Below are 19,629 nucleotides of genomic sequence, written 5' to 3'. Positions count from 1 at the left end.
ACTTGTAGTAAGCTGTGGGTGAATTTGTTTATCCCCCTCCCCTTCCTAGTGTCATACGAAGTGGGTGTAGCTATCCCACAGGCAAGTTAGACAAAACGTCTCTAGTCAAAGAGGTATGTAGGGTGCTGGTAGAAGACGCATCCTTACTGGATGTTAACCAGCATTGGTGCACTCCCCTGACTGTCCAGACTCCCCTACACACCCAATTCAGTGAAGGATGGGCTAAAACATATTACAGAAAGTGCAAAGTGCTGTACATAGACAGTGCTGTACATAGACTGGACAGAGGAAGATTAAAGGCTGCAGAACATTTAATTTTATCATCGATGTTGAGCAGAAACAATCATATTGACTAAATTGGTCTGTAAATATCTTAGACCCTGTATTTCCAGATGATATACAGGGTGAAATTAATCTGATCAATTGTGATCCGTCAGCTTGAGAATGATTACTTTGTACTTCACAAAATCAAGCGATTCACATCATTGTTCAAAGTTTTCTGCTGGAAGGTAGGACCTTCTTAATCTTATGTAGCTAAGCTTACCATATGTTGTTTTTTTATCTCATCAACTCTGCCCGTGACATGGATAAAGAAACAATCTCTATCATTTTTTATATTTTGGGCGCCTCCTATCCAGTATAGTGCATCCCCTGTATCTGGCAAAGGAAGTGATTGCCTAATGCTGGATATGTGTGCTTGCCGTTTGCATGAGCAACCACTGGAAAAGAACAAACCTCCCCCCATGCAGCAGGAAATACTTTCCGATCCTCCAGGCACCGTCTTCCACCCTTCCTGTAGCTCCTAGTAGCTTTCTGGTGTCCTTTGTGTATGGCTCCCGGCATGTCACCTGACCCACCGGGAGCCATGCATGGATGCCAAATGTAGCTGCAGGAATGGTAGAAGACAGCACCTGGAGGCTCGGTAAGTATTCTCTGCCCTACAATGCCCTGCACACCCCACAAAGCACTGTCTCCTGATGCAGGCCCTGAAGCCGAAAACCCTGGGTTGGGAAATATGTTTGATATGGCAATAAACAAGTTTTAATCCAGTGAGTATTTCTGTATCTTGCGTGACACCAACTCCTGGCGCAGTCTGCACTCTTTCTTATCTATTCATTTTCCTCAGTGTGAGCTGCTTGCCCACTGCTGAAGGTGACTTAGGAAGAAGGAGAACAGTGCTGTGGACAGTGGAGAGCATGCTGGGACTGCATGCAACTATTTGACTTAGCCACCGCACGCAAACCCGCCTGAGCCTCTGGGCTGACTGGTGGTGTGGGATTCATTGCAGCAGAGGGGAGTGGACATTGTCTATCTACATGCGCAGAACAGCGGTAAGACTGTTGCATTTAAAGTACAGGGATAACCCTTTTACACTGTAGCTGGTTTATTGAAGGACAGTCCGTACTCACCTCGAAAGTTAATGAGATAGTTCTGGCTTCCAGCTGTGAATGGGATTGTTGCGGTGGGGTCAGATAGGTAGATTGACTCCAAATCTGATGACAAAATGCCAGCACTCACATTCTTCGCATTCTGGAAGACAGCAATTAGAAGTATTATCTGAAGCTGGCCATACACTTGTAGATGTGTGGCAGATCAGGTAAACACTTTTTTTTTTTTTTTAAAGATTCTTTATTTAGAAAGACATTTTAACAAAACTCAGAAAGAAGCATTCTGCAGACACAGAAAAATACAAATAATTTCAGCTAGAGGAAAGAGATGCTGACGGTGAAGAATGGTATAAACAAGCAAAACAAGGTGGCGCTCAACTATTAACATCCTGAGTCAAAAGGCCTCTACAGTCCTCCATTCAGAAGCCATAACTGCAGATATGTTATACAACACCTCACATAATCCAAGCGAAATAGCCACATTGCTATGGCAGACTCTATGATAATGCAATCAGAGGCATCTTGAGGTAGAGCTGCAATACATCATCAAAAAAAAAAAAGAGTAACCAAAAAATAAAGAGAGCAAAGTAGAAAGAAAGAGAGAGAAGGATAAGTAGGCCTCTAGGAATCCGCAGGTCCATGGAAACCCATGAAGAGAAAGAGAGAAGAAATGATCTGCGAGGAAGAACCATACCGAACCAGACCCTAACGACTTTACGTCATACACCTAAAGCAAAAGAGACCACTTAGAAAATATTATTAACCCTCATCTGAAGGGGAAAAAGAAAATGTTTCAAGGATCTAGGGGGATTTGTTTGTACCTGTCCGACTCTAAGAATATGTCTCAGTGAATCCAGATGCGTGAGAAGGCCTCATCCCTGCATTATATCGTATGAGTCAAAGACTCCATCTGGTAAATAAACTTTATCTCGTTGATCCATTCCCTAATTGAGGGCACTGCAGGAGATCTCCAATGTCGAGCAATAAGGACTCTTGATGCTTGGATCAAGTGACTAGAAAAGGATAGTTTACATTTTTTAAAGGGCTTGGGGTTATTATGGAGCAGATAATAGGAAGGGTCGTCAACCGGGTTTCCGTCTGTCAGAAATTTAATATATTTCTGAACAGCCTGCCAGAATGGCTTAATAGCTTCACACTCCCAAAAACTGTGATTTAACGTACCCAGCGATCTATCACATCTCCAGCACTAAGAACTAGTGTTAGGGTAGATCTTATTCAATCTGCTTGGGGTAAGATACTACCTGGACAAAATTTAGTAATTTGATTCATTTATCTGAGAAGCCAAAGAAGCTTTTTGATTTAATATAAGAATTTTCTGCCAGCGCTCATCGGAGAACACACAATTGAGCTTGGATTCCCATTTAAGTTTAAGCTCCATTGACCAGGTGGTATCTGAAAGCAGAAGCTGATAGATTTAAGAAAGCATTTTCTTAGTCATGCCTTGAGAAAAGCATAAATTCCCAAACGGAGTAAAACCTAGACAACTGCTCTCTATTGCCCAAAGAACTGAGGAAGTGCACAAATTGCAAGTGGCTCCATTCATCCAAAAAACGGACACGAGCGGGCCGCACACAATTGATAGGCCTTCAAATCTTATTATGTATAAGATCCCAAACTCTGAGTGCATACCCCATTCTCCAACATACGGAACTCCGAAGTGAGCATCCCAATGGAAACGTGGGGTTGCTCAATAGAGGTATCAAAGGTGATGGCCATGGGGAAATTTTCAAGAGATGGTGAGCCCTCGAGAGAGCATTCAAGGTGGCATTCACTGAGACATGTTTACTATGAATTTTATCTGAGGACCAAGAATAAACACATGGCTCAGAACCAATCAGAGGTGTAGCTAGGGCTTTCAGTGCCCGGGGACAAAGACTATTAATGCGCCCCCTAAGGTGAAGGGTGCGGCACGAAAAGGGGCGTGGCCACATATTAAATGTGGGCATGGTTATGGGTGGAGCCAAACGTACAGGAAGTTAGCAGGCTCACGCTCACCCACCCTCCCTCAGTATGTACCTTCCAGCATGTTCCAAGACAAATTCAACAATCATGAGCCCCCCCCATCAAGACAAATTGAGCAATCATGAGGCCCCCAACATGACCAACTCAGCACTCATGAGGCCCCCAACAAGACAAATTTAGCAATCATGAGGCCCCCAAGAAGACAAATTCAGCGATCTTGAGGCCCCCAACAAATCATGAGGCCCCCAACAAGACAAATTCAGTAACCATGAGGCCCCCAACAAGACAAATTCAGCAGTCATGAGGCACATAAATAGACAGCATTTCACATAAATAGGCAGATGCCCCCTTAATATGGTAGACACCTCTCACCTGGCAGCAGTTCCCCAAAATACACTCAATCTGACAGCAGTGGTTCCCCAAAAATAGGTAGCCCCAGGTCTATAGGTGTCCCCAGAATAGGTGGCCAGCAGTATAGATGTCCCCAGAATAGGTGGCCAGCGGTATAGATGTCCTCAGAACAGGTAGCCAGGGGTAGAGATGTCCACAGAACAGGTAGCCAGGGGTATATGTGCCCAGTATATGTAGGCAGGGGTATATGTCCCCAGTATATGTAGCCAGAGGTATATGTGCCCAGTATATGTAGCCAGGGGTATATGTGCCCAGTATATGTAGTCAGGGTTATATGTGCCCAGTATATGTAGCCAGGGGTATATGTACCCAGTATATGTAGCCAGGGGTATATGTGCCCAGTAAATGTAGGCAGGGTTATATGTCCCCAGTATATGTAGGCAGGGGTATATGTCCCAGTATATGTAGGCAGGGGTATATGTCCCAGTATATGTAGACAGGGGTATATGTCCCAGTATATGTAGGCAGGGGTATATGTCCCAGTATATGTAGCCAGGGGTATATGTGCCCAGTATATGTAGCCAGGGGGTATATGTGCCCAGTATATGTAGCCAGGGGGTATATGTGCCCAGTATATGTAGTCAGGGGGTATATGTGCCCAGTATATACTGTAAGTAGCCAGGGGTATATATGCCCAGTATATGTAGCCAGGGGGTATATGTGCCCAGTATATGTAGTCAGGGGGTATATGTGCCCAGTATATATGCAGCCAGGGGTATATGTGCCCAGTATATGTAGCCAGGGGTATATGTGCCCAGTATATGTAGTAAGGGGGTATATGTGCCCAGTATATGTAGTCAGGGGGTATATGTGCCCAGTATATGAAGTCAGGGGGTATATGTGCCCAGTATATGAAGTCAGGGGGTATATGTACCCAGTATATGTAGTCAGGGGGTATATGTGCCCAGTATATGTAGTCAGGGGGTATATGTGCCCAGTATATGTAGTCAGGGGGTATATGTGCCCAGTATATGTAGTCAGGGGGTTTATGTGCCCAGTATATATGTAGCCAGGGGTATATGTGCCCAGTATATGTAGCCAGGGGTATATGTGCCCAGTATATGTAGTAAGGGGATATATGTGCCCAGTATATGTAGTCAGGGGGTATATGTGCCCAGTATATATAGTCAGGGGGTATATGTGCCCAGTATATGTAGTCAGGGGGTTTATGTGCCCAGTATATGTAGTCAGGGGGTATATGTGCCCAGTATATATGTAGCCAGGGGTATATGTGCCCAGTATATGTAGCCAGGGGTATATGTGCCCAGTATATGTAGTCAGGGGGTATATGTGCCCAGTATATGTAGTCAGGGGGTATATGTGCCCACTATATGTAGTCAGGGGGTATATGTGCCCAGTATATGTAGTCAGGGGGTATATGTGCCCAGTATATGTAGTCAGGGGGTAAATGTGCCCAGTATATGTAGTCAGGGGGTATATGTGCCCAGTATATATGTAGCCAGGGGTATATGTGCCCAGTATATATGTAGCCAGGGGTAAATGTGCCCAGTATATGTAGTCAGGGGGTATATGTGCCCAGTATATGTAGTCAGGGGGTATATGTGTCCAGTATATGTAGTCAGGGGGTATATGTCCCCAGAATAGGTAGTCAGGTGTGTCCCCCAGCAGGGGAGCAGCGCAGTGGAGGGAGAGCTGTGAGCAGCGGTGAGGAAGGGGGGCCAACTTCCCCTCCCCTTCCCTCACCTTAGGGGGCTCTCCCTCGCTCGCTCTCTCCTCCAGAAGTAATGTCCGGATGGCTGGCAGTGGCGGGCGGAACTTACCTGCGTCTCGTCGCAGCGCGGAATGGATTTGCCGCTACTCTGACCAGAGCAGCGGCTGCGGCACTCGAACGTCTGGAGCTGGAGCGAGACGGAGGTAAGTCCCACCCGCCGCTGCCAGCCACCCGAACATTACTTCTGGAGGGGACAGCGAGGGAGGGAGAGCCCCCTAAGGTCAGGGAAGGGGGGGAGACATCCGCCCTTCCCCACTGTGCCCATAGCTCTCCCTCTTCTCTGTGCTGCTCCCATCCCCCCCCAAAAAAAAGAAACACGGCAGCTCAGCTGGGCGCCCTTGGGGACCTAGCGTCCAGGGCACGTGTCCTACCCCGACCCCCCCCCCCCCCCTTGCTCCGCGCCTGGAACCAATGAGGTCTTGCTCTAGTTGTACCCATCTCTTTTGAGCAAGTTTTCTATGCCAATAAATTAGGCAAACCAGGGAAGCAGCTACATGGTATTTCTCCATGTCTGAGACTGCCAAGCCACCGGATTCCTTGGGTAAAACAAGTACAGTTTAAAAAATGCGTGGAGGTTTGCATTTCCAAATAAAACAAGCACATTTTTTCCTTAACATTTTAAAATGGTCTGTTGGAAGTATTATTGGTATGGCTTGATAAAGATATAAGAGACGTGGTCATCTTTATATTATTAATCCTTCCCAGCCAGGAAAAGTAAAGTTTTTCCCAACGCTTGCAGATCAATTGTCAAAGTCTGAACCATGGAGGCAAAATTAAGTTTATAAAGGTCAGATAGTGAGGAACAGAGGAAGGGACGCGAAGTTCAAGATAAGTGATAGCTTGCGGTGACCATTTATATGGGAAATTATCTCTAATTTGAGGGCATAAGTTAGCAGGCATGGATACTCCCATAGCCTGACACTTATCCGGATTAATCTTAAAGCTAGAGATTGATTGGTATGTCTTTAATTCCATCTCTGTAAGGAGATTTGGGGCTCTGTTAGATAAAAAAGGAGACCATTTGCGTAGGCCGCCACCTTGTGCTCAGAGGAAGGGAGTTAAGGGCCTTTTATGTTCACATTCTTACGAATAGATCGCAGCAAGTGTTCCAAAAATAAAGCAAATATTAATGAGGAGAGGGGACATCCCTGCCTTGTACAATTAGCAATGCACCTGTGCCAACGTGATAGAATAAAGAGACATCACCCATCTCAACATATTAGGTCCAAGGCCTATAAGGTGAAGCATGGCCTCAAGAAAGCCCCAGTCCACCCTATTGAAAGCCATTTCAGCATCTGTAGAGAGAAGTAAAAGGAGGACATGGGACTTAAGCGCCCATTGAATGAGATGTATTGTGTGCGTTGTGATGATCAGAGCAGTTGTCTGCTCGTTTCTGGCCTGGATTTGAAGAAAAAATTAACAAATGAGGAATGTAACATTGGTGATGCAAACAGTATATTTAATGCATGTTCCAGAATAGGTCAGTGATAATAAGGAATGTGAATGTAAACCTGTGCCAAGTGTGGGTGACGCTGCGCCCTATGTTGTGATGTCAAACCAGCTAGATGGATTGTCGGGGGCTGATACAGATAGAAATGGGGTGGTTCCAGCAAGTGCTGATGGCAAGCCCTTTCTGGAAAAGAGAGCAACACCCCAAGAGTCAGGACTAGAGAAAACTGTTGCCAAGGGAGGAAAAAGATGGAATTACTCCAGTGGTGCCAGTTTGCATGCACACGAGGTAAACAGGGAATTGTTAAAAAGTGGCTGTTTTGAAGAAGTCCTGTTTAGACAGCTGGCGGAGACAGGTAGTTCTTCAGCTGTAGAAGGGGGACTTCGCCACACAAAGGTTTTGAAAAATTGTTGTACTCCAGAGATTCAGGGAAGTGGCTAACGGAAAGAAGTCGTGCTTAGACAGCTGAGGAAAAAAGTGGGTCTTCAGCTGTAGAAGGGGGACTTCACCACAAAGTGTCTTATCCCGCCATAGATCACCGCCTGGACGTTGATCTGAGGGGGGGGGGAGATATGTGATGATCAGAGAAGATGTCTGCTCATTTCTGGCCTGGATTTGAAGGAAAAGGTCCTGGATAGTGTTAGTTGTTGCATGTTTGCAACAACGCTATCCTGTAGGTTAGTTTGGGATCCAGGGCTGGCGTGTATTGGGAGAAGGGTGGGCCTTACACGCCACTCCTCCAAGTCTAGGCCTGAGTCTGGCAGACGGAGGGTTAGTGAACTCACCTGTGGGAATTTGCATAAGTACCTGCATCTGTCAGTATGCAGTAAGCTGTATGTGGAGCAAGCAGGCTCCGGAGAGGCTGTGTAGCCGAGAGGGCTGCCAGGCCTGTAGCAGCAGGGAAGCTGCTGATGCAGAAGTGCTGGAGGGGAGTTGGACTCCAGTACTGGTAAACCAGGGGAAGCCTGGAAAAAAGTGAGTGGCACCAGGACTGCCATTAGGCCCGTGGCAGGGTGTCACTGAAAAGCCAGTGTGGCTGAAGAAGGCTGTATATTTTTGTGCTGTGCCTACAGTGTGAATACCCTGAGTGGTTTATTTTGTTGCAGTTTATGGATATTGTTTGACTGACAATAAAGCTGGATTGTTTTATTTTTACTCTAAAAAGACTCACTGGCTGGTATGTTATGCTGGTAACCCTTGATGCTGTTGACCTACTCTACCAATGAGTTAAAACCCCCAGAATATCACAATTGGTGCTCGGATGCGGGCAGAGCAAAGGAGTTAATACCAGCAGTGAAAGGGTTAAATGTCAGTGTGCAAGAGTAAAGGACAATTTTTTTCCTTGCTGCACCTTTTATGAAGTTTTTTTTGCGAGTGGATTAACTTCATAGTACAGAGATGGGTCGCAAGAAAAAGTGTCCACCTGCTGTCCAACAGAGATGGTTTGAAGACAGCGATGAATGGTTTGAGCATATTCTAATGCAAGATTATGAGAATCGGCTAAAAGCTCAAGAAAAAGTTTCTGTGAGATAAAGCTTGCAGCAGGTCCACACAGGTGTGTCAGACCAGGAGGTCATTTCTAAGCAGGTCCATGTGTTTGCAAGTTGCTCTGTGAAAGCGACAGATGAGCCAGCATGGAGGCAGCAGCAGAGGAGTGCATTTCTGCAGCCTGTTCAGAGAGATGCACCAGTTTTGGAGGAAGAGGATCGCTGGGGTCCAATGCTTGTCAGTGATTGGATGGATGTTGTTACCAGGGGTAACCAACCTGGAAAAAGCGTGGACTCCACAAGACGGGGAGTGCCAAAGTTGCCGACTTGAAGGGTCGTTACCCAGGGTAATCAACCTACACTGGATGAGAGTGTGATGTCCAAGAGCTTGGAAGTGCCAAAGCAGTGGATTGCGAGGGTCGTTGCCAAGGGTAACCAGTCTGCATTGGATAAGAGGGTGATGTCCAAAAATCTGGAAAAGCCAAAGAAGCAGATACAGAGTGTTGCTTCCAAAGGCCACCAGAGTAGGCTGGATCACCAAAAGCCGGAGCAGTAGGAGAAGCTGTGTGTTTGTTTTCAGTGGGGTCTGGGAACCCCAAAATGTTTAATGCATGCAAGTGAGCTTGCACAGTCAAGTTGCCGTCAAGTTGTGTGAAAAGCAAAGCCTGGAGAGGAGGGCTTATTCTCCTCGCACCTGAACTGCACGCTGTCGCCAAGAGGAACTGCGACTGGAGCTGGTAAGACTGTTCCATGTAATGTGCTTGCTGGAGTTGTGAAAAGTAATGTATTGTCCGAGACTGTCACTGGTAGCCTCAGTGGTGTGGCTGGTTCTGTGGGACCACCAGTGCATGGAAGGGGTCGCACTGTCATTAGTGGTAAGAATGGCCCAGTATTGGATATGACTGTCATTGCTGGTCAGATGGGTTGCAGAGGTTGGTGCGATCCTTCCTGCAAAGTCTCTGCGGTAAACAGTGGGTTGCTCCCATTGATATGTCCCATTAATGAAAATGAGCGCACCGCCACTGTTATAGTGCAAGCCAAGTTGGGAGAAGTAACCCAGGAACTGGTGAAATGTGATCATGCTGAATTTGATGTCTTACTGGGGACTGACTGTGCGTTATTCTGGGACTTGTGGTCCAACCAGCATGTGGAGGGAAGCTTAAAATCAGAGCCTGTGAATGTTGATAATTTCATATTTGGTTTTGATGAGAATTTGAAGCTTCCTAGCACTGAGTTTGAACCAGAGTGGCTAAAGTCGCCAGTTTTGGAAGGGTTAAAGGGAACCTTAACTGTAGGGGAAAAAAATCACTTACCTGGGGCTTTGCCAAGCCTCCTGCAGCCGTCCTGTGCCTGCGCCGGTCCTTCGGTGCCCTCCGGTCTCCCTCCGCGGCTAAGTTTCGTTTTCGGCCGACTGCCAGACGTCCTCCGGCAAAGCGTCCTCTTCTTCCGCATTCCCTGATGTAAAGCGCCATAAAACGCGTCATCCGGATGCGCTTTACGGCTGGGTATGCGTTCCATGGACGCGCTTTACGTCAGGGAATGCGGAAGATGAGGACGCTTTGCCGGAGGACGACTGGCTGAAAACAAAACTTAGCCGCGGAGGGAGACCGTAGGGCACCGAAGGACCGGCTCGGGCATAGGATGGCTGCAGGAGGCTTGGCAAAGCCCCAGGTAAGTGAATTTCTTTTTTCCCCCACAGTTAAGGTTCCCTTTAAACTCAGTGCTAGGTGTGCAAAATGTTTTGGGTAACACTGTTGCAACATTGTAGGAAACAAATAACATGGTTTCTGATTATTGCAAAACTGTCATAGCAGAAGATGGAAAATTTCAAAATTTGTTCAATTAGTCTGCTGTGTGTAGTGAATGCCCCCTGGTGGTAGACAGTGTAACCACAGGTATAGAGGTGCTGTCTAATGCTAAAGAGTGCTCTGACCTGTTTCTAGTTGAAAATGAGATTTCTGATTTTTAAGTCTCAGAGAAGCAATGGACCAACATGACAGGGAAAGTTTCACTGCTGAATATTTGAGTGAATTGGGTACTGGTGTGAACCGTTCCACTACTGTCTATCAGGAATTGTGCTTTTCCACTGATGTTCCTGTAACTGCTGTGCAGGGTCGGCCTTAGGTTTCACAGCGCCCTGAGCGTAACCAGATTTTGGTGCCCCCCCATTCATCATCTTCACACACGCACGCGCACACACACACACACCTGCCCATGTGCAAGATCCCCTTTAGGTATATAGGCAGAGCCCCCCTTTTGGTGTATATGGGCAGATTTCCCCCTTTAGTGTATAAAAGCAGTTCCCCATTTAGTGTGTGTGTGTGTGACACAGATTTCACACACACACACACACACACACACACACACACACACACACACACACACACACACACACACACACACACACACACACACACTTACACACTTACACACTCAGATCACACAGACACACACACCCCAATTACACAATTACACACTCAGATCACACAGACACAGACCACACACACAGACGCAGACCACACACACAGACGCAGATCACACACACAGACGCAGATCACACACACAGACGCAGATCACACACACAAACACACATGCAGGTTACACACAAGCAGATCACACATGGCCTCCCCTCTCGCAGAACGTCTCCCTGGAGTCAAATAAGAGGCGCCTGCTGCACCGCTTCCCTCCCTCCAATTAAAATATCTCCCCCTGGCACACAGCTTCCTTCCCTTCGATAAAACTGTCCCCCAGCGACTTAGCTTCCCTCCCTCCAATAAAAGTGTCTTCCCCACCGCACAGACGAGTTGTTGCTATGTTGTCAAAAACTTTACAGGGGCCCCAGGGTGCACAAGTCGGGGGAAGGGCAGCTGCGTGCAATTGTGTGAGCATTATGTCTTTCGTGTAACACATGCTTTCATAATGTCCCTATTACATGAAGGGCAGCCACAATGCTCACCACTACATATAGTGCAGCTGTGGTGTCTTATTCAATGCAAAGAAAGGGGGATGTAAAACAGGAAGAGACTGCAGAGAATCCACAAATAGTCATGACAAATTTTACACACCTCCAGGGGAATGCAGGAGATCTGCAGCCAGTCCCTTATCTGAATGAGGGTCCTGCTCATGTTTGCAGCCTCCTGTACATCTTTTTCACCAGTACATGGTGGTCCCTCTGCCCCTACCCCCCTCAGTAACAACTATTCCCAGCATGAAGGCAGCTCTCTCTCTCTTCGTTCCTCAGTCCGTCCAACCCCCATCCCCCTTTCCTGCTGCTTTTGCCATTTGTGTGTGTGTAAGAGGAGGGGGCCATGGTCACTGATGGTAAATTACAGGCAGCTCTCTCTTCCTTCTCCATACACCCCTCCCCTACCCAAGCGTGCAGTGTGGAAGTACAGCAGCATCTCTTACCGTGGATGCAGCTGCCATGGACTCCACACACTCTGTTTGCTTCCTACTTCAGCAGGGCACCTTCTTTCTTAAATTACATCATGTGCCTGCTGTGCTCTCAAGGAGGGAACCGTGGCCAGGTCGGGTCGGGAGGCAGGACAGAGTGGCAATGCTGCAAAATAAGCTGACACACACAGAGAATGTTCCCCTGCCTGCTGCTGCTGCCTGTCTCCTACTGTCACACATGCGCTCCGGTTAGATTACTCTGCCTAGATTAAATTTTAAAAGGGGCAATGGGAAAGCCTGGGAGCCTCTTCAGACCCTGGGGCATATACCCCATTTACCTTTATTGTAGCCCTCTTTCCGATGTAGAGACCAGATGTAGAGACCAGTGCTGGCAGTGGCTCACCGTCCATCTCGAAAACACCTGCTTTGCTCAGCTCCCGGGCCATTCTTCTGAACTGTGGCTTTAAGGGTCCTCGTTTGATGAGGTCATCAAGCAAAGCCCTTCTAATTCAGAAGAATGCCCCGGAGCTGAACAAAGCAGGTGTTTTCGAGATGAACGGTGAGCCACTGCCAGCACCGATCTCAACATCGGAGGGAGAGGAACTGAGAGGAGCTAAGAGCGGGGGAGCGGGGGGGGGGGAGCATTAATCAGAGGAAGGGAAGCTGTGCTGCGGGAAAGCACTTATCGGAGGGGGGGGGGGGAAGCGATGCCTTAAGTGACTCAAGGGGGACGTGCGCCCCCTGGAAGCCGGCGCCCTGAGCGACCGCTCCGGTCGCTCAGGTCAAAGGCCGGCCATGCTGCTGTGGAAGGTTATTCTGATAGAGAGATAGCATCAGACAGTCAGGAAAAAGGGTTTCCACAAATTAACCCTATCCCTTCTGACAACAGTGTGTACAACCAAAATGCAGATCTAATTGAAGTCCAGTGTGAAAACTTATCCGCAGCTTGTTTGGAATTCACAGTCACCAGTAAAGTGTCACTTAGGGCTGGTGCACACCGAGCGGCTTTTTGGGCGTTTTTAGATCCGCTTGCGGCTGCGGATCTGCTTGGTCAATGTATCTCAATGGGGTGGTGCACACCAGAGCGGCAGGCGTTTTGCAGAAACGAAAAATGCCTGGGTGAGGCATTTTTTGGATTTCGGATGCGTTTCTGCCTCAATGTTAAGTATAGGAAAAACGCAAACCGCTCTGAAAAACGGCACTTCAGAGCGGTTTTGCAGGCGTTTTTGTTACAGAAGCTGTTCTGTAACAGCTTTACTGTAACAATATATGAAATCTACTATACTGAAAACCGCAGCAGCAATCCGCAAAACGCTAGCAAAACGCCTCATAAAAATAAAAAAAGCGTTTAAAAATCTGCTAGCATTTTGCGGATCTGCTAGCGCGTTTTGGTGTGCACCAGCCCTCAGTCAGGAAACATGTTCATCTGATGTTATCCCTGTTTTTCCTGATGTCATTGCAAGCAAAGTCTTGGAGGTAACCCTGGTTTGTGAGTATAACTATATCTACTCTACATTTTATCATCCTATACCAGTACGTACTACACTATATTGGGCTCTCACTGTCCCCTCCTCCTTATATCTCATCACATCGATAGCAGAAGAGATCTGTTCAGAGAGTAAATTCTGTGATATAAAAATATGGTCAATAGGCATGTAAAAGCCATGTACATTAAAATAAAAGGTGTAATCATGGTCGGCTGGATGTTGTTATCTCCAGACATCTATTAGCTGGCGCTGAGCCAACTCCCTCCTACCTCCTACACTTGCCGATTGCTCTGTTGGTCAGAGAGCTCTTACACGAAGAACTATCAACAGACGGATCAAGAACCATGTTGAGGTCACCTCCCAAAATCAGGCTACCTTCCGCAAAAGCATCAAGGGCTTTGAGGGCCCTGACCAAAAAAGAATGTTGCCCACTATTAGGGGCATAATAAGTCCTGAGTGTAAAGGTGCGGGAGAGGTAAATACCTTTTATAAAAAGGAAACGACTCAAGCTATCCTTGTGCGCCTACAGGAATTGAAAGGCAATATCTTTAGACACCAATATTGCAACTCCTTTGGTTTTTGTATTAGGGGAGTTACTAAAATATGCCTGCTTGTAATACTTATCTACCATCTTAGGAGGAAAATCTCCACTAAAGTGTGTTTCCTTCAGGAACACAATATGGATATGCTACTTGTGGAGCTGACGTAGCAGGGCTCTATGCTTTTCAGGGAGATTAAGCCCCTTTGCGTTGCGTTTGAATCTTAAGAAACATGAGTGAATGTGAAGCATGCTAAGAGTGGTCAGGTCTGGTTTGGTGAAACCTAGCAGAGAGAAAGAGAAGTAGATAAGTAAGGAAGAGAGAGGGTAAAGAGAGAGAGAGAGAATAAAGTAAAAGAGAAAACAACGGGCAGGAGCGTTGCTAGGATCCTAAGAGATCCGGGGCACTTTTGGGCACTGCAGCCAAAAAGTGGGAGTGGCCACGCAACATAATGTGGGTGTGGTCATGGGTGGAACCAGGAGCCACATTTACATAACTTAACATCAGTCTAAGTAGGCCTGCCCACCAAAATGTTGGATGAAGTCCCCCCTCTCCGTTAATACAAGTAAAAAAAAATGCAGCATATCACATAAACAGGCAGTATCACTTAAACATAACTAGGCAGAGTTAGTTGGCTTCTGTGCTGGCTTTCTATTGGGTGGGCTGGCCTACTACCAGGTTGTCTGGCAGTCCTCCTATTCTCCCACGGGCCTCCCATTCAGACCACAACTCCCAGCATGCCCCCATAGAAGAACCACAGTGCCCTGCTGCATGCCCCCACATAAAGGCACCACATCAAGATGTCTGCAGAATCTGGAGACCAAGTGGCTGGAGGTGAGTACTGCTGCCCGCTGCCTGACTCTGCCTGGGGGACATCCGGGGCACCCAAGAATAGATTTGTAGCACGTGCCACTGATCTTTGGGGCTAGCAACGCCCCTGACAATGGGAAAGGATTATACCATATCCCAAGTACCATTAATAACGAGATATGCAAAAAGCAAGTTCAATCTGGAAGTACCATAATAGCCGGTACAGCCGTAATGAGTGGGGTACGAAGAAACATTCCACATATAAGGAGTATCCCAGAGCCCCGGGCGTGCATGTCAGTATAAATCACGGAAGACACAAAAATATAATGAAGAAATTATAGAATAGGTCTAAAATCAAAAAAAGGGAAAAGGGTAATGTTAATAAATGATCAGTGCTCTTCACAACAGGATCATATCCCCCAGGGATGATTACAGATTGCCAATCAAAATACAGCTATACATGCCTTGGGGATTCCAGACAGTATAAGAAGACCAGTATAATATAATCAGATAGCAGTAAACATAACCATATTGATGGTGGAGGTAAGTAATAGATCATAATGGATCTTGAAGTTCTGGAGTGACAGGTCCATATGGGAGGCAAACAACAGAATAAGAACCAGGGAAGGCAAAACCAGACTACTGGATAGTAGCCCAATAGTAAACCAAAAATGTGAATCAAAGGGTCATTGAGTAGATTGCCTCAAAAAAGATCTGTCAATAACAAAATGGCAAATGGAATGGGAGCTCCATCTAAACACAAAGCAACGGGAGAGTCTCAGAGCCATAATTAAACTCACATAGCTGGGCTAGTCATGGCTTCACACGTCGCTGTCTTTGCAGTGGGCCGGTGAGCAGCAAGTCAGGGTCCCATAATGGAAGCTGCACTGGTTCAATCTCCAAAGAGGAACAAAAAGCAGGAACATCCAATGGGGAGCAAAGAATAGCTGAGTGGGAACCACGTTTTGCCTGAAGGTGAAAGGGAAAACCCCAGCGGTAAGTAGCTCCTTCCACTTGCAGTACCTGAAGAAGCGATCAAAGTGCCCTCTGCTAAGCCAGGGTAAAGGGAGCAAGGTCCTGGAATAGTGTGATCTGGGCCCCATCAAAATCCACTGATCCATGACGTCTGGCAGCTGCCATAATAGCCTCCCTTATAGCAAAGTGATGAACTCTGCAAATATCATCTCGGGGGGAGGGGATCCACCTGTAGCATAGGAGGGAGAGCATGGTGCACACGATCATGGTGGATCGGAGGTGAATGGACCTGGCCTAGGATCTTGTCAAACATGGCCTGTACCGTCACCTGGAGGTCCTTACTATGTGTAGCTTCCTACAGGCCGCGGATCCACACATTATTGCGACAATTTCTATTTTGTAAATCTTCCAAGTTGACTCGATAGATGCTATTAAGCACAGATTGTCTCTCAGAAGCCTTTTTCAAGAGCTGAACATCCTGCTGCAGCTGTGTGATACTCAGAAACTCTGTCTGCCAGTCCGGTGACATCCTCCCTAAGGGCTGCGATTTCAGACCCCGTAGTTGTCAAGATGAGGTCAGTTTGCTTGTCAAGGTCTTTTTTCATGGGGAACCCCTGCAAGAACTCCCAAATGTCCTCAAGGCTTTTAGCTGTGGCAGTTGTAAGGCTTCCAGAGAGTCTCGCCGAGCCCGACTGATCCACCAAGGGTTGGTGCGTGCGGCCGAACCAGTGAAGTACTTGGTGACCGAGTTAGGGGCAGCTCCCGCGGCTGGAGTCGGGTTTTGTTTTGTGTTCCGCCTGGTCCCCCGTGCTGTAGTGTTCTCAGGAGGCAAATTAGGGTCGGAACACTTCTCCATTATAGATGAAAAAAACCAGCACGTGGCCCGGAGCTCCGTAAAGACACGTCCTCACTGTTTCATGCCTAGCTCCACGCCAACATGCACCTTATTTTGATTATTATCGTGGTCCATCACCTTGTACCAGTGGATATTAAACAAGGTTTCAGCAGACCGTTAGCTTTGTTTGACAACCCCCCCATGTGAGCAGCTTCATACCCAAGGTACTGTAGAATTAATATAACATCCCTTTCTCTTGTGTATAGTTTTATGGTGTGCTGGTAAATTTTGGATGATGGTACATAGGTCAGTTGTGAATCAAGCAGTACAAGAGTAGCAGGTGACTCGGGAGCTCAGAAATCTCCTTACCAATGTATTTGAAACATACAAAAGTCCATCACTGGAAAGGAAGTCCTTGGTAATGCAGATCTTACTCTCAGAGCCCTGACAGATTTCAACACAGTAATAGATAACTAAATTTGTCTCTATCTGCCAATAATCAACGTATCAATTTTACAGGAGCTCTCTAGATTGAGATGAGCGTTCATGCAATGCAGTTTTACTCACCGACTGTCCATACTCCGTCCAAGTTCCATATTCATCCTTCCAGTACCAGATCCACTCGGTGGTCAGCACATACTCAGGAGGCCGGGTGACAGATGATGTGGTGGAGAGTCTGCGGACATTTCTGCCACCTAATTTCATGGTCTGAAAATCAATTGACTGGTACCTGCAATGCAGAGAACATAAATGAGCTACATGCCTGAACCTATCGGCATTTGGATAACACATTTCTTGACAGATAGGAGACAACAGATTAGGCTGGGGAAACACACCTCAGACTCTCTGACTGTCAGTATTGAGGCCTCTCAGAGCTGTGTGCTCTCACAACTGCTTTATTCAATATACACCAATGACTGCATCTCCACATAGCCATCTGTAAGGCTTGGGCCACACTTGCTAAAAAGCGCATGCAAAATCAGACCCAATGTTTTTCAATGGTGACCTCATTTTCAAGTCTGCTATTTTTCGTTTGCAATACACGCGGGTTAAAAAAACATACCCCTCTGCATAAAATCGTGATGCTTTAAGATTCCCATACAGAGATATAGGTGGCTAGTATAGCTACCTCCAGTATAGGTAGTATAGTTGCCCCAGTCTAGGTAGCTTGTAAAGATGCCCCAGTATAGGTAGTATAGTTGCCCCAGTATAGCTAATATAGTTGCCCCAGTATAGGCAGTATAGCTGTCCCAGTATAGCTAGTATAGTTGCCCCAGTATAGAAAGAATAGCAAGTATAGTTGCCCCAGTATAGACAGTTCAGTTGCCCCAGTATAGCTAGTATAGTAATCCCAGTATAGCTAGTATAATTGCCGTAGTATAGGTATGTACCTAGTATGGTTGCCCCAGTATAGGTAGTATAGTTACCCCCAGTGCTTTCTTCAACCTCCCCCCCATTGTATCACCTTATCGGCTGCTTCCTCTACAGCCCTCATCCATGCTGCAGCTCAGACTTCACATCAGTGCGAGCCGCCTGCTGCTCTGCTACTCAGACCTCCCATCAGAGCAACCCGTCCACTGCACACTGTGACAGGAAGTGGCTTCCGTAGCAGAGCGTATACAGGGAGTAATTACAAATTGCATGAGATTTCCCTCACAGGGGAGTCAAATGAAAACAGAAAAAGTGAGGAAGAAAAGAAGAAAAAAAAAAAAAGAAAAATAACGACCGTTAAGGTACAAATAAGGATTTGCAGCAAAACATAGCTATACAGATGAGTACAGTATCAGCTCTCAGGGGACTACATCAAGAAAAACAATAATCAGTGCACAGTGATTAGAAGGTGTGGAAGGCATAGTTTAAGCCACTGTTTTCTAACCATAGTATCCAGGAATCCCAAGTGGTAAAGAATCCACGAATGTTATCCTGGAGTTTCGTAGACAAGTGTTCTGCCAACATGGTTTCTGTAAGAAGGTCAAATACTGGATCAGGATTAAGATGCGGGGAGTACCAGTTCCTGGATGATGGTTTTGTTGGGTCAATTTTAGAGAGCCTTTCAGGTGTTATGTAGGTATGATGAACTAGTTTGATAGAAGACTCTAGAGTCGAATAGTGCATACTGTTCTTGTGCAACAATGCACCCAACGTTTTTCAGTGAAAGTGTGGCCTACGTCCAATTCTCATCTGTTCCTGAAAGTGGGGGCTCTAATGGGGTGAGGTGTGTTGAGTATTGCATAGAGTTCTGAAATGGATCCACTTTCCAGTGGGTTTTCTTTACAGTGAACCTCAAAATGGGAATATGATAAGGTATCACTTGTTATTTGAAAGGATTTAAGAAAATGGAATACCTGTAGGGACCTAAAGAATTCAGAAGGCGGAGGTTGAAAGTCCTCATGGAACCGCCCGTTTGGTAATAGGGTAAAACGTCTTATAAGTTTACCAGTGGTATTCAGGTGTTTATTTCTCCACCATATAAACGCTTTGGGGTCACACCCAGGGGGAGAGTCAGGATTACAAAATATCTCCGTCATTAAATGATGGTTTGGATTGTAATGAATATTTGAAACTGCAAGATTTCCACAGTAGGAATGAGTAAGCCAATAAAGGAGACCTAGTTTTAATCATTGCCAAATCTATTGTGTTTCGACACATTATACCTTCCATTCTGAATGGTTTAAGGAGGTTTGACTCTAGGTGAACCTAGGCTGGGACTGAGCGTGAGGCATTTACCTGGGCTAATTGGGCAAGTTGCACCGCTTTGTAGTAGGTAGACAGCTGGGGTACACCTAGCCCCCTCGATCTCTGGAATATGTAAGTAGCCTGGCTTTGATTCTGGACTGTTTGTTTTGCCAGAGAAAACGAAAGCAGCGTTTTTGTAGGGACTGAAAGTCCTTAGCGGGGACAGAGACAGGGAGGACTCTAAACAGATCTAATAAGCGTGGCAACAACATCATTTTTAGGGCATGGATTCTGCCTGTAAAGGATATGTTGAATTTGTTCCATTCGTTCAGATTAGGAGTTTGGGACATTGTTGTCAGAGTATAATTTAGCATAAAAGTTGTGGAACATAGAGAGATCTCTGATTTTTGATAATCTATTTAAATGTTCTTAATTACGCAGCTTTCTGGCTAACCATTTACTG

The 19,629-nt window shown here is 46.4% G+C and overlaps 1 protein-coding gene across 1 annotated transcript in view; it reads right to left on the bottom strand.

The window, feature by feature from the left end:
* Positions 1–19,629, bottom strand: part of LOC137564048 (zinc finger CCCH-type antiviral protein 1-like) — a 164,545-nt gene that overhangs the window by 60,807 nt on the left and 84,109 nt on the right. Inside the window, exons 7-8 of the mRNA XM_068277348.1 lie at positions 17,058–17,220; positions 1,410–1,530 (exon numbers count right to left, since the gene is read on the bottom strand). Coding sequence (XP_068133449.1) covers positions 1,410–1,530; positions 17,058–17,220 — 284 coding nt within the window. The remainder of the gene's footprint in view (positions 1–1,409; positions 1,531–17,057; positions 17,221–19,629) is intronic.

Source organism: Hyperolius riggenbachi, chromosome 3 (assembly GCF_040937935.1).
Source record: "Hyperolius riggenbachi isolate aHypRig1 chromosome 3, aHypRig1.pri, whole genome shotgun sequence".
Taxonomy (NCBI): Eukaryota; Metazoa; Chordata; class Amphibia; order Anura; family Hyperoliidae; genus Hyperolius; species Hyperolius riggenbachi.
The sequence above is the reverse complement of the archived record's forward strand: the minus strand, read 5'-3'. Positions and strand labels throughout refer to the sequence as shown.